The sequence below is a fragment of the Ahaetulla prasina genome, chromosome 1 (genome assembly GCF_028640845.1).
Source record: "Ahaetulla prasina isolate Xishuangbanna chromosome 1, ASM2864084v1, whole genome shotgun sequence".
Lineage (NCBI taxonomy): Eukaryota > Metazoa > Chordata > Lepidosauria > Squamata > Colubridae > Ahaetulla > Ahaetulla prasina.
In genome coordinates this window covers 160,393,172-160,417,986 of record NC_080539.1, presented here as the reverse complement: position 1 = coordinate 160,417,986, position 24,815 = coordinate 160,393,172, and the positions used below count along the sequence as shown (strand labels likewise).

At 42.2% G+C, this 24,815-nt stretch overlaps 1 protein-coding gene across 1 annotated transcript in view; it reads right to left on the bottom strand.

The window, feature by feature from the left end:
- LOC131196563 (b(0,+)-type amino acid transporter 1-like) overlaps positions 1–15,224 on the bottom strand; it is a 36,140-nt gene extending 20,916 nt beyond the window's left edge. The window contains exon 1 of the mRNA XM_058179464.1: positions 14,441–15,224. Coding sequence (XP_058035447.1) covers positions 14,441–15,196 — 756 coding nt within the window. The 5' untranslated portion in view covers positions 15,197–15,224. The remainder of the gene's footprint in view (positions 1–14,440) is intronic.
- Positions 15,225–24,815: the final 9,591 nt, after the last annotated feature.

The window sequence follows — 24,815 nt, the reverse complement described above, 5'->3', positions numbered from 1 at the left end:
AAGTGGGTGGGGTTGCTCTGCAGGCTCTGTGATGGACAAAAACTGCATATTGTGAGTTTCGGATGGGATATTTTTTGGAATTAAGGCTTGGACTTTGTGAATGACTTCTGACTACTCTTTGAACTCTTGGTTGCTCCAGTAACGGACTACAGATACGCTGATTCCTGTTTCTAGAGGTGATAAGAAACTTGGCAGGCATTCGGAAAGTAGCTGCCAGCACTTTTATCTACTAAAGGGATTCAGGTCAGCTTGTAAAAATAAATTACTGGTAGACGTCATTTGTTCATGTGACTTCTTATGCGAGGTGGGGCGACAGAACATTACTCTTCACAGGCACTTCTCAAGCACCCCGGACCTACCCACCCATTTGTGGTACCAACCAATGCATCCAATGTGGTGGTTGGGTCATTTGGCCTCCAGGCAGTCGGGGGGGAATGTTGGATTTCTCGTCTTATGTATTTTATTCTAGGTTGCTTCATCCAGCCAAAGGCATTTTCACAGAGCTATTTATTGTAAAGTTGGCTTTCCAACTGTTGGAAGGAAAATCCATCTAGTTCAGTTCCAAGCTGAGAGAAAGGCACTAGAAATAAAATGGAGGCTGGAGGCTGATTGGAAAGATGATTGATGTAGCAGAACCACATATGATTCTGGGACAGCTGACAAAGTGGAGTTTAGAGTGGGTGGGTTTTTATACCTTCTGGATTCCTTTGGGGCCGTGTATGGGTCATGGTTGGCTCTATAGGCAAAAGGGGAAATGCAAATCCTAGGTGTTTGTCTGAGCTAATTTTTTGTTTGTTGCTTATCTAAGTTTCTTTCTGACCCAGTCTTTCCGAATGTATTACCAAATCTGCATTTCTAAAAGCTGGCTTCCTCAGTTTCTGCTTGGGGCAGGGAAACTGGGGCTGGTTTCTGCCTCCCTTAAGGTGGTTTTCCCATTTCTCATTTAGGAGAAATACTCTACCCTGACTTTTGAATATTTCCCAAAATATTTCATTTTTCTAGGAGGGGGTGGGGCTTCCTACACAACAATGGAGTCACCAGTGGTGGGTTGTTACCCGTTCACACCAGATCAGGCGAACTGGTAGCGGTGGCGGCAGAAGGCTTCATCCACCTGCTCAGATGTGATGGGATTTGGAACCTGCTCCTGGGAGGCACCTGCTAGGAGGGTTATCCCAGCTGTTCCAGGACCAAACTTCTCATAGAAACTCTGCAGAAAGCACAGACTCTCTTGCCTTGGCAGCAGTGATGAAATCTAAATTTCTTTCCTACCAGTTCTGTGGGCCTGGCTTGGTGGGCCTGGCTTGCTTGGGGGAGGGGTGTCATGTGACTGGGTAGGCATGGATACGTGACTAGGGGATCAAAAGAGAGAAACTCACTAACAATGTCCTGCTAGAGCAGGGCTGGACTAGATGAACTCCAGGCCCTTTCCAGCCCTGGATTATCCCTTGACGCTCCATCTAGTGCCAGGTTTGTAGTCCTTCCTTCCTCTCCTTTTTCCTCCCTCCCTCCCTCTTTCTTTTTCTTTCTTTCTTTCTTTCTTTCTTTCTTTCTTTCTTTCTTTCTTTCTTTCTTTCTTTCTTTCTTTCCTCTTTCCTTCCTTCCTCTCTCCCTTCCTCCCTCCCTCCCTCCCTCTCTTTCTCTCTCTCTCTCTCAAACAACCCCCCCCCATTTTTTGCCTAACAGCTTTTTTACCTTTTAAAAAATGCTTTTAAAAGTAAAAAAAAAAAAAGAGTCTCTGACGATCATGTGGCTCAGCTGGGCATGGGGGGGCAGGGATTTTTGCTACCAGTTCTTCGAACCACCTGCCGCCATTGCTACTGGATCGGCTGATCTGGTCCAAACCAGGAGCATTTCACCCCTGCTTGGCAGGTCAAGTGAGCACAGTTTTTCGCCCATTTTAATTTTTATATTTCTCCTATATCAAGCTCCCAGAACAAGTTTCCAGATGCCCTGCCCATGCCTTCTTTATACTGCTCCCAATGTCACAATTCTGCAGTTAACCAACTTCATCTCTCCATCAAGGTTAGGCCAGTTAGAAAGGCTGGGGGGGCAGGTAGACAAACTGTGAATTTGCTAGCTCAAATTAAAGAGAAGCAACAAACGCATTGTTTATTTTGGGACTCATATGAATGACCTACAGGAAGCCCCACAGGATGAGCTATCATCTTTCATGCCTGAAGAAGGGTAACTGTTTCACAATGGTTGTTTATATTTTCCCCTTCCTTAATAGGAATAACTGTTATGACTGTGTCAGGACAATAAATGGCTGGTTATGGGAGACTGTTTAAAATCCAGCGTTAGGTCCTTACAGACTTTGGGTGCCTAAGAATAAGGGCAGATATTGGGGATTATGTTTCATCCGGTCATGGGATGACAGGTAAAATCTGTCCATCGAAAGGCAGCTGTTTGCAGCAAACCAAATTCACCTTTGTGACCGTGGGACACATTATCAATAGATTTTATTACTGATCTCCACCTGCTATAGGGGTATGCCAGCATGTTTTTAATGTAGTGTTTTAATTGTTGTAGCTTTATTTACACAAGGTTTGTTTTTTTCTGTTTTAACTTGTAAGCCATTCAAAATCTTGCAAGTAAGAGGGGTGGCTATATAAATTTAAGGAAATAAATGAATTCTGAGCCACGGTGGTGCAGTGGTTAGTGTGCAGTATTGCAGGCTACTTCTGTTAACTGCCGGCTGCCTGCAATTTGGCAGTTCAAATCTCACCAGGCTCAAGGTTGACTCAGCCTTCCATCCTTCCAAGGTGGGTAAAATGAGGACCCAAAATTATTGGGGGCAATATGCTGATTCTATAAACTGCTTAGAGAGGGCTATAATGCACTGTAAAGTGGTATATAAGACTAAGTGCTATTGCTATTCTTGCAGAGGTGGATTTGTTTACAATTTGTTTACAAAGAGGATCCATTTCATTGCCTGCAAGGGCCTCAGCTCAGGAAATGGCACAGCTTTTTTAGACCACATTTTCAGGTATGCAGGCCTACACAAGCATGTAATCTCAAATTACAGATCTCAGTTTACCTCCAAATCCTTTATTAGACATTGACAGTCATTTGTCATCTTTTTATTTTTATTTATTTATTTATTTTGTCACAACAGTATATATATATAAGGATAAGCATGAAAATAACTATATAATATATCTTCTCACCATCTGGAACCATGTGGAGAAGCTGGGAGATTGAACCCAACATTATAAGAGCATCTGTCGTGTCCCACTCCTCCGCTGATGGCCGGGTCAGGGAAATCCGAATCAGGCTTGCCTCTGCAGCTCTGCCCAAAGTCCTAGCAAAGTCCTCAGAGCAGGCAGGAGACCAGTAAGTGACTTCAGCAAGATAAGTTTAACTTTGCCTGACTCAGAGACTGCCAGAAAGCAGATCCTTTATATAGGCCATGGGGTGTGGCTCCATGACTCAGCACTCATTAAGGCCTGTCCCTCCCTTCCTTCTGTTGCCTCCGCCTATCCAATCTTCTGATGCGAGGGTCACTCCAATCAGCAGCTGTTGGAAGTAAACTTTCCTCAGGCTCACATGCTGTGGAAGAGGGGGAGGGGTCTAGCTGCTCCGTTTGCCTGGGCATGGAGCCAGGACTGGGGCCGGGGGGTGCTCCCTCCTCTGCAGCCTGCTTGGGCATGGAATCAGGGCTGGGACCGGGAGATGCCCCCTCCTCTTCAGCTTGTCTGGGCATGGAGCCAGGACTGGGGCTGGGAGGCATACATTCCTCCGTGTTCGGGAGCAGATAAGAAGGCCCCGGCTGCTGTGAGAGCGGACAAGCCACAACAGCATCTAAGAGGGAGATGCTATGTCTCTCATCAGCAACACAATTAAATTTAGCTTATGTCACTTGTAGAATTTGCCCACAAAACACAATACATTCCTACATCGGCATGTCTCCTTTTCATGCAAATTATGGCTTCTATGCCTGTACATTGCCCTCCAGAGTCTTGCATCTGCAGTTCCTCATATCTCTGACTTCCTGCAAGAGAAGCAAGCTGCCCACTGTTTTTTTACAGGAAGAATTAGATCTGGCACAACTTGCATACAAACTGCAGACACCCACAGACAAGAGGGAGCCAAGAGGATTTGATGTGGCTTTCAACAAAAACATTGCCTTCTGCCTAACGTTGCCGCAAGTTGGTCTCAGATTTTGTTGGGCCTTTTCTAGTAGTTCAGCTAATAAAACTGATTTCTCAACATGGCTTTGGAGGGGTCTATCGCGACTCACAGTGGCCAGATGGGCATGGCTGGGTAGGCATGACTAGGTGCATGCAACCGGCTTGGCATGGCCGAGTCAGCACGGAACAAGTCGCATCATCTAACTTGACATGGGGACAATTTGGTGCCCCACCAACTTCTTGCCTCCCCAAACTGCTGGCAGCCAAGTGCTTATGCGCACAAACACACACATGCACATCCCATTCCAAGTTTGGGGACCTTTATCCACAGACAAAGGAGAAGTCCTTCTCCCCAAGCCCAGGCATGATTGACAGCTTGCCAGCCCAGATGTGGATAAAAGTCTCCAAATTTGGAATAGTTTGTGTATGTGTGTAAACCAGTGGTGAAATTCAGCCGGTTCTATCCGGATCATGCAATCCGGTAGCGCCAGCAGTGGGAGGCTCTGCCCACCCGCCCGGACATCATATCCCATTTTTGACCCTCTGCGCATGCATGGAGGAGGCGGGCATCCTCACATTTACAAACCGGTAATGAAGGTAAATGAATACCACCCCTGGTATTAACGCAGCACATCAAAAGAGATATTCTTCTCTCAATCCCAGATATCTGCGTGTTGGCATTTCACTATCTGGTGCCCTCCCCCACAGGCAAAGCAGGAGGTGGAGGGCAACACTGCTGCACATGGAAGCACGGAGGAAAAAGGTTGCAGGAAGCAGTTTCCTCCAAGTCCAACATCTGCCTTGACAGATCTCTGGAGAGAAGGAAGGGGTGGCAGGGGAGATGCACAGGGAGAGGCTGGCCAGGGAAACCAAGAGGCGTGCCTCAAGGTGTAGAGTCAAATCTCTGCCTTGACAGTTCTCTGGAGAACAAGAAGAGGAGGCAGAGGAGCAGCTCCTCCACTACTCCCTCCTTCTCTCCAGACATCTTTGTAATTCAACCAAGAGAAGAAGAAAAAAGGAAAGAAAGAACATCATTAATATATTTTAAATGGATGCCTGAAGACTGCACAATGCTCTGGTGCAGATCAGCAACGGCACATTCAATAGTTCCCCTATAAAATCTCTACATAATATTTTATAACTATATAGTTTAAAAATAATCTTCATAGCCAATGATTCTGTAATAAATGCTTTGCTGTTAGGTTGGCCTAGATAAAATGGATGACTGCTCTGAGAATTAGCCATGAGTAAACCAGTGCCAGAACTGACAGTAATGTTTATGATGATTATGTAGAAAGCAGATCAATGTATGAACTCTATTATATATTCTGCTTCCATGACCTGCAGCAAACACACTTCTGTTTTTGGCATGGACCTACTCTTGCTGTTTCTAAGCAATAAATTATGCAGCAATTTGTTAATATCTAGTGAAACATTAGCTAAAGAATGCGGACAAAATGGGGAGAAAGTCCACTGAATAACAAACATCCGTCAAGAGTTTCTGAAGTCTTCAAACAATTGTAAATGGAATAATTCATTAGATACAGAAACCTATTTATTTCTTTAAAATTATTTGCTTACTCTTAAAAATGCTAATGCATTTAGAAATCCAAGATTTCACATATTACTTCTTAGAGATCATTATTTATTCCATATTTGAGCTATGTGGTAGTAATTAGTAGCATTAAAATAATATAAATATATGGAACATTATGTGAGCTACAAGTACTTTTTTAATCTTCTTTGAATATCAGTATAGAGTTATTTTTTAAACGTACCATCAAAAAGGCTCACATTAAGGAAAACTATCAAATTAGAACTTGGAATATTGATTTACTCTGCATTCGGTCAAATCTTTCCGCACAGACTGATTAGCTCTTTTCAAATTTGTTTCTATGTGGAATTATTTAGTACCAATAAAGGGAAATATAAATAGCTCAGGATTGAAATGAGGGGTCCTTGGTTGTCTCTGAGCTTGGTTGTTTTCTTGCAGACGTTTCATTACCTAATTACCTAGGACAGGGGTCAGCATGTGGCTCTTTCATCCCTCTGTTGTGGCTCCCTGTCGCCAGTCGGTGCCACAATTTTGAAAGGACCTTCCAGTTGGCAGGGGTGGGGGTGGGGGGGTGGGAAGCAGGAGACTCTATGGCAAGGGGTAGGTTTTCTGATCAGCTCCACAATTGATAGGGCTTTCAGTTAGGATAGGTAGAGGAAAAAGAATGCCGCACTATGAGGAAAATCTATGGTGGGGAAACCGGACTTCCGGTCAGTTCCAGAATTGAATGGGGGACTTCCGGTTAGGACCTTTGTGGCTCCCGGTGTTTTCTGTGGAAAATGGGTCCAAATGGCACTTTTGAGTGTTTAAAGTTGCTGACCCTTGACCTGGGACTACACCTTTATTATTTATTATTTATTTATTATTTAGATTTTTATACCGCCCTTCTCCCAAAGGACTCAGGGCGGTGTACAGCCAGATTAAAACAATTCAATATACAAAATTAAAACAACAGTTAAAATGCAAAGTTTAACCTCTGCGCATGCACAAGATGGCGGCTCGATAGGAGATCGGAGCCGCCGACGGGGATTAACGGAGGGATGGCGGCGTCCAGGAGGCTTGCGGAGCGGCTTGCACCCCCCGGTCGGACTTGCCATCTCTCAAGCAGCCGTGGGAGGGGTCTATGGACCTTCTCGGAACCACGGCTGCTGAGAACGAGACCGGAAGGATGAGGGCGAGCTGCGGACGGCGGCCATTTTCCTGGGCGTGAGGCATGGGGCGTGAGGCGAGGCCGCGGCTTATTCTCGGTGAAGGCGAGACCGCGGCTTGTTTTTTCTCTCCTGCTTGTTCCATCCAGTGGTTCCTTGTCTGCTTCGGCTCCTTTCACTTCCACTTTGATGTGGGGGTGAAGGGCTGTGTTGGGCCCCCCATGGCTCCCGCCCAAGACTTTCTACCCGTGCTCTGGGCCGCGGTTTCATTGGCGGCATTTTCCAGCGTGCTGGCCCTTTTGGAGGTCTCTGGTCGGACCCTGTGGTCAGGCTGGGCCAGGTGGAATGGGCAGACCTGGATAGGATTTGTGACCTTGGAGCGAGGGGCTGGCCTGGAGAGGCTTTAGCCCTGAAATATCTAGGTGGAAAGAGTGGTGGGAGCGTGGAGGTTTCCTGGCCTAATTAGGCCTGCTTCTTCCCGGGATTAAAATAGCTGCATTGCAGTGGTGGAATAGTTGCATTGTCATCTGCAACGTTTGTCATCTGGATCTTGTATTGGATTGGATTGTCATCTGTATTATTATTATTTTTATTATTATTTATTAGATTTATAAACCGCCCTTCTCCCGAAGGACTCAGGGCGGTGTACAGCCAAAATAAAAAAGCAAAGCAATATACAGTTAAAATACAGTTAAAAAACTTATTATACAATATGGCCGAATTTAAAATAATTAAGAATCTAAAAAACCCCAATTAAAACCAAAGAGAAAATTTAAAAGTCAAACTAAACAATTTAAGAAAGCCCCGCACGAACAAAGAAATATGTTTTCAGTTCGCGAAAAGTCGAAGGTCAGGTATTTGGCGTAAACCAGGGGAGTTCGTTCCAAGAGTAGGGGCCCCACAGAAGGATCTTCCTCGGGGGGCCGCCAGCCGACATTGTCTGGCGGACGGCACCCTGAGAAGGCCCTCTCTGTGCGGCGTCTGGTCGGTGGGAGGCATGAGGTAACAGAAGGCGGTCCCGTAAGTACCCAGGTCCCAAGCCATGGAGCGCTTTATAGGTGGTTACCAAAACCTTGAAATGCACCCGAAAGGCAACAGGAAGCCAGTGCAGTCTGCACAGGAGAGGTGTCACATGGGAGCTACGTGTGACTCCCTCTATCACCCGCGCAGCTGCATTCTGGACCAACTGAAGCCTCCGAGTGCATCTCAAGGGGAGCCCCATGTAGAGAGCATTGCAATAATAATCCAGGCGGGAGGTAACAAGAGCGTGAGTGACTGTGCATAGGGCATCCCGATCAAGGAAGGGGCGCAACTGGCGAACCAGGCGAACCTGGTGAAAGGCTCTCCTGGAGACGGCCGCCAAATGATCTTCAAACGACAGCCGTGCATCCAGGAGAACATCCAAGTTGCGCACTCCCTCCTTTGGGGCCAATAACTCGCCCCCAACAGTCAGCTGCGGCTGCAGCTGACTGTATCGGGGTGCCGGCATCCACAGCCACTCCGTCTTGGAGGGATTGAGCTTGAGCCTGTTCCTCCCCATCCAGACCCGTACGGCCTCCAAACTCTGTACCTGGCACGGACCACTTGAGACTCTTTGGCCATGGCTGTTCCTTTAGAACTGCTGGGGAAGATCATTGGAAACCGTTTTATGACCTATTGGAGGACCTGCCGGGAAACATCTGTGGACACCACTGACAGAGGGAGGATTACTACCCTTTTCATGTTATGGATTTTAGGACTGAGCTTTGGGCAGAGCAGTAGCTCTTTTGTCATCATAGACTCTATCTGCCCATTTTTCAATCTTTTCCATCTCTATGCCAGCCACCATCTGAAGAGCTGTTGGATGATGGGTATCCATATGATCCTGATATAATATTCTGCCACCCTGGACGGTACTACCTCTCGTCAGACTCTATCTCCTATTTATGTACTTTATGCGATATTCAGCCTTGGAACTCTTGCGCCTGCGAGGTGCCCCCGCCTCGCAGGAATGGCCCGCTTTTTTACCTAGGGATGGCCTCAATGACGGGTCTTGGGACCTACAGAGGTGGCATGCGAAGAGAAAGAGCCTTTGGGGTTTTTTAGATAGGGTATTTTTAAGGGGTGGGAGGGGTAGGGCGGGTGTTGGGGGTAGCCCGTCGGGTGGGGAGCCAGTCCTTGCGTGCTCTTGTGGCGGTCATTTAATGGGTTCGGTGGTTGGGGGGGGGGATTGCGTTCCTTTTGGTGAGGTTTAAAGCCGTTATTCGCACGCATATTATTGCGATTAAAACAAAAAAAGTCACTTACAGACAAAACATATATGCCTCAACATACCTTATGTTTCCCCAAAGTTGACAGGGCAAAATATTTGCTTTCCAAATTCTCAACTTTCTTCCAGAGGCTAAATATTTTTTTAATTCAATTATATATTATCCAAAATTCTCTCACAAAATATCACCCAGTTTTTATTCCATTCAGTTAGTTGTGTTTCTTTCTTGAGTATCTAAAATATTACTACATGTTTGTTTCATAGAATTTTGATTTAGTATAATTATTATCTATTCCTAGAGATCTTAGTATTTTTCATTTTTAGAAGTAATTCAAACATATAGGACCCAGATTGTTGGGGGCAAAATGATGACTCTGTAAACCGTTTAGAGAGGGCTGTAAAAGCACTAGGAAGCGGTATGTAAGTCTAAGTGCTATTGCTATTGTTATATACGTCTTGGAACAGAATTGTTACTAACTCTCTTGACATTATTTCATTATCTTCTCTGCGTTCATATTAGAGTTGTGGAAATTTCAAAAATGCCTCAGAAGAAATGCTTCGGTCTTTGACCAAATGCATCACTTATTTTTAGTAATTGCTAAAGGTTATGTAATTCTATTCATTAAAACAGCACCAGCATTATTTTCATATTTCCAAACAGAGCACACATCTAGACATTCCTCACATCAGGTTTAAGAAAGCAGCCTCCTCATCAGTTCATTTTTTAAAAAGGTCTCTACAGGGTTCTTCACATTACAACAGCAATTGGGACCAGAATGTCTATTGCTAAGTGATGTGGTCATAAACCATGATGTCACATGAAAGCATTGTTTAGCAATGTTGTCATTGTAATCCCAGGACCATGGGGTTGTTAAGTGAGGACCTTGTGTATGAGAAGTAATACATGATGAGGTAGCAATAGCAATAGCACTTAAGACTTATATACCACTTTACAGTGCTTTACAGACCTCTCTAAGCGGTTTACAGAGTCAGCCTATTGCCCCCAACAATCTGAGTCCTCATTTTAGCAAGCTTGGATGGATGGAAGGCTGAGTCAACCTAGAGCCTGGTGAGATTTGAACTGCAAAATGGCAGGCAGCAGGCAATCAGCAGAAGTACTGCACTCTAACCACTGTGCCACCGTGGTAGAGTCCCAGAGAAATAGGGAGAGGTATGGATGGGAGTCACAGATGGGCACTATGGCGCATGGGCAGGTGGTTGGGTGCTGGGCCAGACACTTGAGGAGCACAGGGATGGAAGGCAATAAAGCTGCAGGAGTGACTTGCTGCTTCCTGCTAACTTTCCCATTGACTTTTCTTGTGGAAAGCCATCAGAGAAAGTCACAGACAGCAACTATAGGACCACAGAACAGTGCCACCGTCATAATTGTGAGCTGGTGCCCAAGTGCCTGAATCATGATAACATGACCATGGAAATGCTGCAATGGCTGCAACTTCGCAGACCAGTCCTAAGTTGTTCCATGCCATCTTAACACTGAGCAGTCATTTAATGAATCGTCGGAACCCAAGGACTAGCAATCTCTGAATTAAACCAAACTAAAACCAGCTGTAAAATTTTCCATTCCCCTTCAATAAATTCTGTCAAAGAAAACTCTGGGACAACCTTGCTTTCTGTTGCAGTGAGTGGCCAAGATAGTACTTCACACTATAGAGCAGGGGTGTCAGACTCGTGTCATCATGGCGTCGTCACATGACGTATCGTGACTTTTTTTTCCCCCTTCACTAAACCGGGCATGGGCGTGGCCAGCAGGTGAAGCATCCGGCCCATGGGCCATGAATTTGACAGCCCTGCTATAGAGCCTTCAGATGCAACCTCACCATTTTCTTAGTCCCTTTTCTGATAGGATTGATTTCATTTGCTAAAACCTAAAGGTCTGAGGGAAAAGCCTATTTTTTTAAGACCGTTGTGTTATAGGACTTCTCTAGTGATTTCAGCAAAGGGACTAGTGGCAGAAGAGAGAAGTAAATTGACAGTTCGCTCCCATGATTCTGGCCTCAGAATTTCTGTGCACACAAGAAGGAAGATGGAGAAGGTGGAGAAGGTGGTGTAGGATATCACAGGGAGATGGCCTGGAAAGAAATAGGCAAGAGCCAGGATATAAACAAAAAGGGCTTAAATATTCCTCGAGTCGTGAAAAGTCCTCACTTAGCATCCTTCATTATAGGACTGAAATTTTCTTTTTTCTTCTTCTTTTTTTTATAAATAATTTTTATTTCCATTTTCCAACATCATATTTATGTACAAACTATTATCCATCATTAATCATTAATTTTTATTTATTACTGATTCAGGCCTGCCCGATTGCCACTTCCTTTCTTCACAACCTCCCTCTCTACCCTCTACTACTTTCCCATCCATCCTCATCTCCTTCACTTTACTACTTCCTCTCCTCCTTCTCCACTCCTCCCTTCTTCCACCCTATCTAACCCTCTTATTCCCCTCCTCCTTCTCTACACTTTCCTACCTACTTTCTTCCCTCCTTCTACTTCTCTCTCCTTTTCTTTCTGAAATGGCAGTCGGGCATCCCCAATATCATTTTAAATTTTAATTTCATATCTTCAAAAATTACTGTACATTAATAATCAATCCATGTATCATTTCCCCCCCCCTCCCCCTTCCCCCCCCCCAGACTTCCCAGAGCAAATACCGGGTATTATGACCAATTAGGACTGAAATTTTCATTGCTAAGCAATGTAGCCATTAGGCAAAAGAGCATGTGATCCCACTGCTTAGTGACAGCCATTTCGGTAGCCTTGTATGCCATTGTTATGTCAGGACCACACTGTTATTAGGTGAGGACTTCAGACTTCTCCTGCCCAGCTGTGCTCACCTATGCTTTAACTCACCCCACCCACCTATCTCTCCTATCTTTGCTGTTTTGGCTATCCTGCATTCCACTGCCACTGTGCCTTCCATCACCTCTGCTGCCCCCAATGACCTCACTCTGCCTTGCCTCCCCACCTTCCTGTACTCTGTCAACCTGCTATAGCATGCTGCCCCAGATGATTGCTGCCATCTTCTTCCTCCTGCTACTGATGAGGGATGACAGTTTGGGTGCAGCAGGAATGGTACAGTATGGGGGTAGGTGGGTGGACAGGACAGCAAGTGCAGCAGAGCAGAGTAAAGTGGAATGCAGGATAGCCAAAAGGACACAGATTGGGAGGAGGGTGGGAAGGCCGGGGGGGGGGGGGAGGACATAAACTGTTTCAACTCCTACCCTCAAAATGACGCTATAGAGCACTGCACACCAGAACAACTAGACACAAGGACAGTTTTTTCCCGAAGGCCATCACTCTGCTAAACAAATAATTCCCTCAACACTGTCAGACTATTTACTGAATCTGCACTACTATTAATCGTTTCATAGTTCCCATCACCAATCTCTTTCCACTTATGACTGTATGACTATAACTTGTTGCTGGCAATCCTTATGATTTATATTGATATATTGATCATCAATTGTGTTGTAAATGTTGTACCTTGATGAACGTATCTTTTCTTTTATGTACACTGGGAGCAGATGCACCAAGACAAATTCCTTGTGTGTCCAATCACACTTGGCCAATAAAATTCTATTCTATTCTATTCAATCATAAATGTGGGCAGGTTGCCGAGCCCTCAAATTATAATCATGTAACTGCAGAGGCACTGCAAGGGCCACAGCGTAGACAGGATATAAGAGATAAGAAAGTAACTCACAACCAGGCTTCCAAGATTTCATCATTAAGACTATCTTAATGGAGCACAGTTCATTATATTTCATTAGAGTGTGTTTCTAGGTTTTGTTTAGCCAAAAGGGCTGACATCACTCCTTTTTACAAGGAAAATCATATAATCGACAATTGTACATGCAAAATTGTAGAGTCAACATCTTTCAGGTGTTCAGGCTGTGAAAAAGTTATTTGATTTACAGCAATGTCACATATATATACAAACAGGCTTCAATTGCTGTCAGGTACAAAGGTTCAGAAAAATAGGTTAAGCCGCACACAGAAAATTTCTTCAAGCTGATACACAAGAATCTAGTTAACTAATGGCCAGCATTAAATTGGCATTAGATAAGGTCAAAGAAATTCAAGGGGACTTGGACTTGGATCGCTTGTGGCAACATCAGTACTCTAAGCTTATAACATGTTTAACACTGTCCCCAGCTCCACCTGCTCTTCTTCTACAGTTACATGCCATAACTGTCATCTTGATGGGTTTTTTTAACCTCCCCATGGATGTGGCTGGGTGGCTTATTGATCTGAACAGAACTTTACACTAATTACATTTATATTGATGCAAAAGAAAATTAAAAGGCAACCGTGTGCAACATAACTCTAGCCATTTTTCTATGTACACGATATTACAATTCACAAAGTTTAAGCTAGTGGTCATTTGGTGGCTTCAGCTTTAACAAGTGGCATTTAATTCATTAAAGCAGGCCTGTCGTTTTTTTTAGATCTCATGCAAGCCTAAAAATGGATGAGCTTTTGAAAGAATGCCATGCTTGAATTTTTTCTCCGCCCTAAATACAGAGATACATTCCTCCCACCCTCCCAATTCTAGTTAATAGCCTAGGAAAGCCTCTTTGGAAATTGCAGCATTTTCCAGCATTAAATTGTGCTTAATGTAGAAGAGGAAATAGGATTACCACATGCCAGTTCCATAAGGCCGGGTGACCTAATGTTACGTGCATTGCATTCCATGTGTTCTAATATGATGCAAATGTGATACTTTGATCAATTCATCAAGGCAACATTTACTGGATGCAGAGATGCAGATTGCCCATTGAACCTCTGCTAATTTAGAAATGCAACATTTTTGAACAGAGCTACACTAATAGCTAGATGAAGACTATACTCTGCATCCAAGACAACTATATTATAAGGATTTTCTTACTAACGAAACCTGATGCCACCTAATTGCTTGATATTCTTTTAGCATTTATATATGCTCAGGAGCGTATTCTCTAACAAGCATTCCTGCTGGACACAAATCTCCAACAAAAAGAAATATAGAAATTCTCATTTAAGATAATGACATTGTAAGTCTCTTCTTTTCTTCCCTATACATGTCTGTCTAGCCTTATTAGAAAAATATCATGCCACTAGCTCTACTACTCAGTGATTTCTACTTTTTTAGTTTCTTTAATGAAAGCTGGGAACCTAAGCCAAACAGACAGAAATGACCTGTACAGACAATTTCCAGAAAATTGGGTCATTTGAGTGTCGAATCTGCAGATCTAAACCAACCATCTATAAAATATCAAAATAAAATCACAATTCAGGTATAATCCATAAATTAATCTATAATGTATTAATCTATTAAAAAATTAAAAGCAGTCTTCACTCACATCAGGTTTTTTAATTTCTTCAGTCACCGAGTTCAAGACGTTCCATCCATCAAAAGACCAGAGACCTTGATAAAATGCAATTCCAATAGCTCCGGCCTCCATATTGGTGTTTTGAAATGCATCTTGGAAACTGTGGGTTTGCCCCTGAGCAAGCAGCACTAGTCCTCCCACTGCGATGACCAATAGCGCCAAGAGCTTGGCAGCCGTAAATATGTTCATCATGGATGTTGCTAACCTGACACTGAGGCAGTTGACCAATGTCAGGAAGAGGATGCAGCTTATAGCAGTGCACTTGATCATGACTTGCGGAGGGGAGCAGCCAGAATAAAATGGCACCAGAACATATTCTGCAAAGCTCAGTGAGACGGCTGCCACGCCAGCAGGCCTTACCACAATGATTGAGGTGAATGCAAAAAGGAAAGCTGGAAGGGACCCAAAAGTCCTCAGGATGTAAATGTAGTCACCCCCGGATTCTTTGATTAAAATTCCCAACTCAGCATAGGACAGAGCGCCAAAGATGACCACCACACCACAGGCTGCCCAAATAATGAGACTACCACCAGGGCTCCCTATGTTATGCAGTACCCATTCTGGTGACATAAAAATACCTGATCCAATCATAGTTCCAGCTACGAGTGAGATAGCACTGGTTAAGCCAATTTCTCGCTTCAAGGTCAAGTTCTCTGACATCTCACTCGGCTGAGCAGCTGAGTTTTGGAGGTTGCTTCTGCTCTTCCCTATGGTAGGACTTGCCATGCTTGTTTCCTCAGCAGAGTGGAGCAGGTCTGTCCATTGCAAGGAATAAATTAGAATTCACACTTTGAGTTGAGTTAATGATTGCAGGTACTGAGTGTCTTCCCACGTTTGGCTAGTATACATGAAGTCCTCAAAGCCCTACCTTGTATGAAACAAGGTTATTTTTACTTGTAAGAAGCAATTTAGGATGGGAAGCACAATAGTGAATTGTTTGAGCTCTGGTAAGTTATCCTTTCGATTTTTCTGGATAAACGGAGAATCTTCCTGCTCTTGAGGGCCTCTTTTATATCAGTTTGCATCAAGATAAGTAGTTGTTGTAGGTGATAAAAGAAAAGCAATTGGAACTTTTTTACATCCACCTTCTTACAAAACTATGGTATAACTCAGTGGTAGTCAACCTGGTCCTTACCGCCCACTAGTGGGCATTCCAGCTTTCATGGTGGGCGGTAGGGGTTTTGTCCGATACTAAAGCACTTTCCTTTTTTTTAATTTGACTTTTTAAAATATTTTCATAGCATTATTTAAAAACATTTTCATAAGATTTTCATAAAATTCCCCATGACAATTTAAATTTCTGAGAATTTACTATTTGTAACGCCCGCGCATAAGTTTAGTTCATGTTACATAAGTGAAACTAAATGACGCTATAGTGCGACCGCAAGCAAAAGAGCCTCGTCCCAGAATAGCTCACGCATCTCCCCCCACACACACAGCTGTAACAGACAAGCAGAGCTGGTAGCTGGCACCCCCCCCAACCCATCCACAATGCGCGAGAGGCATGCGCAGACGATGATACATGGCGCATTACTGTGGAACTGGTAGGCGGTTAGAAAATTTTACTACTAACAGAGATACAAAAGTGGGCGGTAGGTATAAAAATGTTGACTACCCCTGGTATAACTGAATGGCTTGAAGTTGTTTGAAGTCCCAGGAAATAAGTAAGTATATGTATTGTATATGACACAATGGCACTGTTCTCCTTGGAGAGAGAGGTCAATGGGCTGGGAAAACATCAAAGAGGAATTACTTGACCAGCCTACTAATTCTTATGAAGTTGGATTCAGACCCAAAGAGATCCAGTCATGAATGTGTCTAAGTTTAAACACTGCTTAAACTGCCATTTCATGGAACTCAGTGAGGTACCCTGATCTCCTCTGTCCCTCCCCCTCCTCCTCTGAACAAGAGGAGGTATGGTGAACATTTTCAGTTTCACTGCTGGAGTCCTGGCAGCAACTGAACAGGTCTTCCTAATATTCCCTGGTTTTCAGAGGCAACAAAACCACATACCCTCCGCACTGTCAACAACAAAATCAAATGGGAGAAAAAGCCTCAGGAATGCCCTTGAGCCTAAGCTCCTAAAACAGTCTACTTTGCTCCCACACACACCCCACAAATGGAAACCAACACTAGTACTCAATCAGAGATATAGCCAAACCCCCCCATAAGAACCAAAACAACCCCTGTATGTTATTGTTATGAATAGTACCAGTGGCTACCAAGCTCTTCAAGAAACATCACATGACCTCCCATGGCCATCACCACCTTATGTTGCTCCGGAGGTGTGTTTGTGGGGGATTTTATCATATAGTCACCCTTAGGAAAACAAATACCTATTCCCACCCATCCCACAACACAAGCACACAGAAAAAGCTGTGCCAAGGCACGATTCTCACACTGTATCAAAGCAGTCTATCCTACTTTGGTATCAGTGCAATAGAACAAAACCTGACAAAAGCAGTTTGTGCCGTCTTTGGACTCACTTGCCTGTCAACATTCCAGCTAAGGTAAAACTACTGGTGACTTCCAGGGATGAGGTTTAGATATTGGCGAGTGGGAAAGTGTTGGTTTTTGGAATGTTCGTCACAATATTCAGCCAGAGCACCTCCAAAATATCTGCTTTAGTTTAACAGCAAGTCATCACGATAATCTGGCTGTCTCTGAGTTGCAAATAGCTTTGACCCTGTACAAAGTAGCTTTCAATATTACCTATTTTACTTCAGTACCATATGTGTTATGGTTAAAAAAAAATATGTATCATTTTCTGTTAGATGGTTTGTGTACTACTATATGAGTATTATGACTGTCATAAAATGGGTAACAAAAGGAAAGTTATTTAGGATTTAGGGAGTGAGGATATACCTTGGTGGTAGAAGGGGATAGATTCCTCCCACATTTGCTTCTTTGTATCAGGGATGTGTGCCACCACATTGTAGATAATAGGGAATGCTACTACAGCATAGTGTTTCAGGTTGTGGTGGAGAACAATGTGTATTTCATGGGTGTCTTATGCAAAGGGTTCCAGTTCTTGTGACACCTTATTTTTGAGGTTCCAACTCACACTATGGCTAGAAAAAGGCTTCCTATGGCAGAACCATTGATGCTAATGGATGGGATGCTATTTGGTTCCATTGTCTAGGAAAAAAAGTCTAAGCAAGCAGCTTCCGGTGATGAAAATGGCAGCTTATATGTTTCCAATGTTCTAATCTTGGAGATGATGGGATAGTTTGTTTTGCTCCCTGCACAGCAAGGGCGCCCTGTCTCTTCCTTTGGATTTAAAAAGAAAACCAAAATTGACCCATGTGAGCCCTGGACAGTCACTCCTTGCAAGTAAATTGCAGATATTATTTTTTTTTGAGATGACTGTCATGTCTTTCTCTCTCCCTCTCTCCCTCCCTCTCTCTCTCTCCGCATGTGTGCGCACACTCATACAAGTGTGGAGGGGTTTCCATCAAATTCACAGCTGTGATGTAGCCAACTTTATGGACCCTAAGGTAAAGCTTTCCCTCACACATATGTGCTATCACTCCTGATTCTAGAAGGTGGTGCTCATCTCCGTTTCAAAGCCAAAGAGCCAGCATTGTCCAAAGATGTTTCCGTGGTCATGTGGCCAGCATGACTAAATGACAAAGGCGCACAGAACACTGGTACCTTCCCACCAAAGGTGGTCTCTATTTTTCTACTTGCATTTTTAAGTGCTTTCAAACTGCTAGGTTGGCAGAAGCTGGGACAAGTAACGGGAGCTCACCCCATTACGCAGCACTAGGGATTCGAACCGCTGAACTGCCGATCTTTCAATTGACAAGCTCAGTGAACTCATCTAATTCATTTCTAAATCACTTTTTAGATGTATTCATCTTTGTAGTTAAAGAGAAATTTTCTTTCTTATATTTGTCTGAATTGCAAAAACTTGGAAACAAAAGAGACTCAGAGCATCCAAAGAGAATTAAGTTGATTTTTTATTTTTGAAACACTATTTTTTGATGAATTTATGTTCTTCAGCTTGGAGCATCAGATTGCTCTGCTTGTTTTGTCTTTCTACTTTTCCATCGTTTTGTTGGATTTATAAACAATTATTGCCTCCTTTGAATTAAAGGCTGTTAATAAATCTTTTGCCAGCAGTGTATGATATAGACCATGGTTCCACATAGGGGTATCAAGATCAGGGTTTAGAGATGAGCAGCAGCTTCCACTGTCCCTTAATATGATTATTTGACATCTTGGGTACAACATTTGCAAAATCTTTAGAAGTCTAGTTTAAGACTTTGAAACACTTTTTAAAAAAAGACTGGATAAGATTTCAATGGAAATTAAACCATTTTAATGTCAGGATGGAACTTTTGGAGGAAAAAAACCCCAGAAATTAGGGATCTGAGGAGAGGACTGGACAATTTGGCAGGCAAATTTGGCTCTGCTGAAACTCAGAGAGAAGGAACTCTGAGGTTTAGGGTCATTCTAAACAGAACTCTTTTGGAAATATATGAAAAATGTTTATTCAGGCATTAGTTGATTTGTTGAGCTGGGAAGACGAACAGATGGTGGGCAGGGGCAGGTTTCAAAACCCGTTGCTACTGGTTTGCTTGTGGGTGCGCTCGCAACACTTCTGCACATGTGCAGAAGTGTCCGGGTGGGTGGACGGAGCCTCCCATTGCCACCGCTACTTTTTTTTAAATTTGCATGTATATCCCGCCCTTCTCCGAAGACTCAGGGCGGCTTACACAGTGTTAAGCAATAGTCTTCATCCATTTGTATATTATATACAAAGTCAACTTATTGCCCCCAACAATCTGGGTCCTCATTTTACCTACCTTATAAAGGATGGAAGGCTGAGTCAACCTTGGGCCTGGTGGGACTTGAACCTGCAGTAATTGCAAGCAGCTGCTGTTAATAACAGACTGCATTAGTCTGTTGAGCCACCAGAGGCCCTACTGATTTGCATGATCCAGGGTGAACCCATCACTGATGGTGGGACAATTGGACAAGGTCTTATCTCATAAATTCACATCAGACTTCACTGAGAATTTCTTCATGGAATCAAATCAATGATATATACATCCCCAAAGGCTCCAATTATAGTTAACGGTGAATTGATTAACAATTTGATATTCAGAAGAGGGACAAAACAAGGTTGTCCTCTGTCCCCTTTGTTGTTTATTTTGGTTTGTAAAGCTTTGAATAGAGATATTAGACAGGATGAGAAGATAATGGTCTTAAAAATAAAAAAAAAGACCTTTAAATTGAGAGCTTTTGCTGATGATTTGGTTTTGATTTTATAGGATTCCCTGAAAGGGATTGATTCTTTGATGAAAAAACTGAAATGTTTTGTTGCGCCAGCAAGTTTTAAGATAAATAACTAGAATACAAAGATGTTGGTTTAAAATATGACTCAATCAAATCTTTATTCAGTCATAGACCAGCAAATAAAATACAAAAGTCAATTAAGACCCAAGAAAAATATAGTTATTCTAAAATATCTAAAAAGGGTTAGGGTTCATGCTATGGTATACTGTGCAGATTATAGAACAGTACTTGACTGTAGTCGAAGAAATAATATTAGATTGATGCAATAATATCACCTTGAGATAAAACAGATTGGACTGATCAGGATGTTTAATAAAGAGTAGAAATAATAATTGTTAGCAAGCACCTGCACGGAAAGGGCAATAAATAGCATGTTCCATTGATTCAATTATTTCTCCACTGGGAGAAAGGGGATTTTTTGGTATCTTCCTTCAGTAGCAGCTGTTGTGAGGGCATCGAATCTGACTGAGAAGGCCCTTCTGAATGTGGGGATTTTTATGCGATTGAGATGTCTAGTCCAGCTGGTTGGAGAGGATGTTCAGAGGGGTTCAAGAAGGTATTTCTGGGTAGGCTGGAAAGTCTGCTTGCAGCTCTAAATCAATCACTCGCTATTTGAGATCTTTCCGGTCAACGTACATTTCAAAAAAATCATTTTATCAGATATGCCATATTGAGAATTTGAAACAGCTATAAGGCAAAATTGTTTCCTAAAATTCCTTCAGGTTTGGCAGCCCCCAAACCCATTTTTATAAGGGAAATGATAGCTAAACAAAAACGACTTGCTGAATTTTTCTCAAGGAGTGCATAACTTAAAAAAACAAGGGAAGATTTTGGAAGGCTTTACATGCCATTGTTTTCCTTTTGTTCAGCTAATGGAAAGATTTAAGTTGGATAAGAAGAATTATGAATTTGGAAAGGAAGGGCCACCAAAGGGGCAGGATGAATGAATAAGGATTCTAAGTCATCTTTTGAATCAGTGCTTGTAATACTGTTTTTGGTGACTTTTTCTTTCTACTCTCCTTTCTCTTTCTCTTTTCATAGCTACTGTTGCTTGCTTAGTTAAAAGAAAGAGATGGGTGGTATCATGAAATTTTGCCAGCATTTTCTTTTAGCAAGAGTTCAAGGGATACCAGGAACCTTGTGTCCAGTGCCTTCAAACTGGTTATTTTTACACATGCATCCCTGCTAGAACCACTAAATGCTAATTGGGCCATGTATTATACAATGAGGCCAAGGAATATATACATATTACATTAAGCCAAAATCAGATGAACCACATTTGGGCTGTGCTTCCTTACTTGCAAGGGTAACCCTATCACATGTTGGTGGAAGAGACCACAATGTGGGTCAAACGGAATGCTTTACAGCAAAGCTAAAGACCTAGTTTCATTCTGGCATTTGCAGGAAATGGATTAGGTACCACAAGAAGTTATATCAGAGATCCTGGAAAGCTACTCCATAACAAGCTATCCAAAATCGGTGGTTGATCTATATCTTACTTTCTTTACCCAGCCTAATCTTATTAAAGTTTGTAGAAATATAAGATTACAGTGAGTCCCACAGAATGATAGTCTTGCATACAGAACTTCAAGATGAAGCTATCTTTTGAAGCTATCTTTTGCAATGATTGGCCAAGAATTCTGAAGTATTTATATGGCCAAATGACCAGCTTCTGTGAAAGGCCAAGTTTCTCTTCCAGTATTTCTTCAACATCCCGGGCATATTTGCCTGGGCTATATTACATGAATGTAAAGCAGATTAATATTTAAACTCATTTTTTGCATTCCAGGGACCAGCAAAGCAAGTTTACAATATGGTGTGAAGTTATCCAGTGTTCCAGCCAATCAGCCATGTCATCCTCTAAGATATTCTTTTTCTTGACTATTTTGTTTTCATTTCTCCTGGCATCTCCTCCTAAATTTCCAGTGTTGCTGCAAATAAGCAGTCTTACTTGGGCTTTCGGATTTTTAGGTCCTGGGTTTTTGATATTTTCCCTTTAAGCTGATATGCAAAATGTGTGTGGTCTTATGGCTCTTATCTTGCTTGGCTGTAGATAGTACGGGCAGTGCCACTGAACTATATAACAATGGTTCTCACTTCTAAGCATGGAAGATAAAGAATATATCTCTAGCCAGTTGGCTAAAAGAGACTGCTGGGCTTATTCTCCATTAAAACAGCATCCACCTGATAGTTTGCCCACGGCTGGTCTACTGTTCTGGAAGTCCTGAAGATAAAATGGAAGATTCATCAGAGAGAAACTATGGATATGGATGGTTCATACTAATCCTCTTATACTGAACTATACCTTAGAAAACCCTCAGCTGTCATTTACTTGAGAAAAAAATGGTACGAGGACTGGCTAAATCCTGACTTGTATGATTTGAGGGGATTAGCCCTGCTGAAATAATGCTCCTCGGCTATGGGTTTGCCCCAGCTGTTTCATCATGCACTCTACACACTTATATGCATTTCTCTATATTTGGCTATGAAAATATAGCCAAATTTTTGCCTAGCCTAATTTCTAGGCCCAAATTGGATTTCAAGTCTTTTTCCCAGTTTGGTTGATGAGTGAGTGAGCACTGATGATGTTACTTAGTTCAGTTAATGAAACATCTGCAAGAAAACAACCAAGCTCAGAGAGCACCAAGGACCCCATATTTCAATATTCTCCTTTGTTGGTTTATCAACCCTTTCAGAGTTAAGAAGCACTTGCAACATTTTGTAGCAGTGCCCACTTGCCATGGCTAATCTACATGGGTACAAATTTTCTTTCTGAATATGTTGAATTCCTTTTTAAAACGAATAAAATGGAAGCAAATTTCCAGCTGCTTATATAGACTTGTTCATTACTGTACAGAAACCCTACTTATTTCAGAAAATTGTTTTATCAAGATCACTATATTGGCAACTTCTACCTAAAATGTATTAGCTAGCAAGCACCATACCCTTGATAAAAGAATTTTCTGAAAAATGTTGGGTTAACACAACAAGTTATTTTTGTTTCTTATGGGTACTTGAAATATTCCCCAAGTTATGGTAGAGGTCAATAACATTCAGTGCCTGCCTTCTTTTCTATTTTGTTCTTCACTGAATAGATTGCTGTATATTCTGAAATAAATTGCCTTGTACTTGAACAAATGAATGTATAATTTTATCCTTCTTAAAAGCTGGAACTACTGGATACAGAAAAGGCAATCAGTAGATATATTAACTGGGTTCACATACTACTAAGCCATGATTTGCTTAGCCACGGTTTATTCAGTAAGTCACAATTGTTGACTTTACATGACAAGCTGAATTACAAGATTAAAGTTTAATACTTTAGACTTGGCATGAAAACCTTTTTCTGTAAAGGGTCACAAGACTCTAGTAATCAGCAATAAGAAAAATAAATAAGGTAAACAAACAAAAAGATCGTGAAGCTTTAATATAAAGGTATCTAAGCAAGGAAGATTTTGCTTTAGAAAAGTCTGATTGGTACATACGTGTGCCATTTTTAGAGACAATTATGAGCGGGCCTATTTTCTTGATACAGAATAAATGTAAGATGAGCTATACTTTAGAAGATAATGGATAATGGATATATCTCATGACATAACTCTTTAATGAAGACAGTAGGTGGCATCTGACCTTAAATGATTCTTAATAAAGGCACAACAGAAACACAGGCAGGAGAGTAACTCCCACTTCTAGTACAGCTAATTCTGGAAACCAGATGGGTACATTCTGTAGTGTTTCTGGAACTGGATTTTTACATCTAACTTCTTTTTTGAAATGAACCCCTATTGCCATCTACTGGTCTTTAAATAGTAAAAGCTTCATTTTATGAAATGCCTGCAGGTTGCACATAGCACTCAGAGACGGCTTCCATAAGCTTTACAGAGAAGGCGCATAAACCACAAAGGATTGTATTTTAACACTGGGCAGAGAAAGGCAGCTACCTTAAACAGCTGGTTTGAATTATCACAAAAGGCAAGAAGTTGTTAAATGCTTTTTCATAGCTGACGAAGGCAGTCACAGAAAACTTCTTGTTCAAAGGAATTGTACCAATGAAGAACTGTACCACAAAATTATAAAATCTTTGTAGAATGAGACCTATTATATTTCATTTCATTTACATTTATGCATTTACTTTTACTTTTTGTATTGCCATCCAAAGTCATCACTGGAGCCAAGAGAGAGCTAGTTGGATTCTGGGCAAAATAACAACTCGGTCTTCTTGGAACTTCTCCTTGCTTCTCCACAGGCCAATCCTTAAAGTACCAGGTCAAGGCTTCTCCTGCATCACTGCTCAGCATGTGTTGGAGAGGTATATCAGGGTACCATCAAAGTACTGATATCTCATCCCAAACTTAGAGATGATTTCTCCAAGAGGCTTCACATAAATGAAACTTGCAAATACATACACCTAACAGCTAAACATTTAATTGTGTTTACCTTCTGTCTTCATCTGAATTGCCCTATAAATGTTGTTGGGGGTTATGGACCAAAGCACCTGATGGTGTCAGGTTAGGAAGGCTTCTTTTATTTTATTTTTTTATTTTTTTAAATTTATTTTGTCACACAGTATATATAAGCATAAGCATGAAATAACTATACAATATATAAACATATATATAAGGATAAGGATATAACGAAAGAAAACAATAGGACAGGAACGGTAGGCACGCTTGTGCTCTTATGCACGCCCCTTACAGACCTCTTAGGAATGGAGTGAGGTCTTCTCTACATCTGCAATAACTTTTCTACTTAGAGAAAGTATAGTGATGTATATAAACAGCAGCGACAGAAACTTCGGCTCTGAAAGTTTTTACTTTTTCCTTCTCTGCTTCCACATAATCTTTGCAAACCAGGAAGGAAGGAACGCTTACATTTGTAATCAAGCTCAATAATGGCACTCCTAAATAATGGTAGCCATACATGGAATTCTTCCACAGTTCCCTTGATACCAGCATGCTGGGAGGGAGCCTATGAAATGCTTAGTCACCGCTTTACTGCCCAAGGTGGTGGTGGTGGGGGGACGACACAGTTCTACATTAAA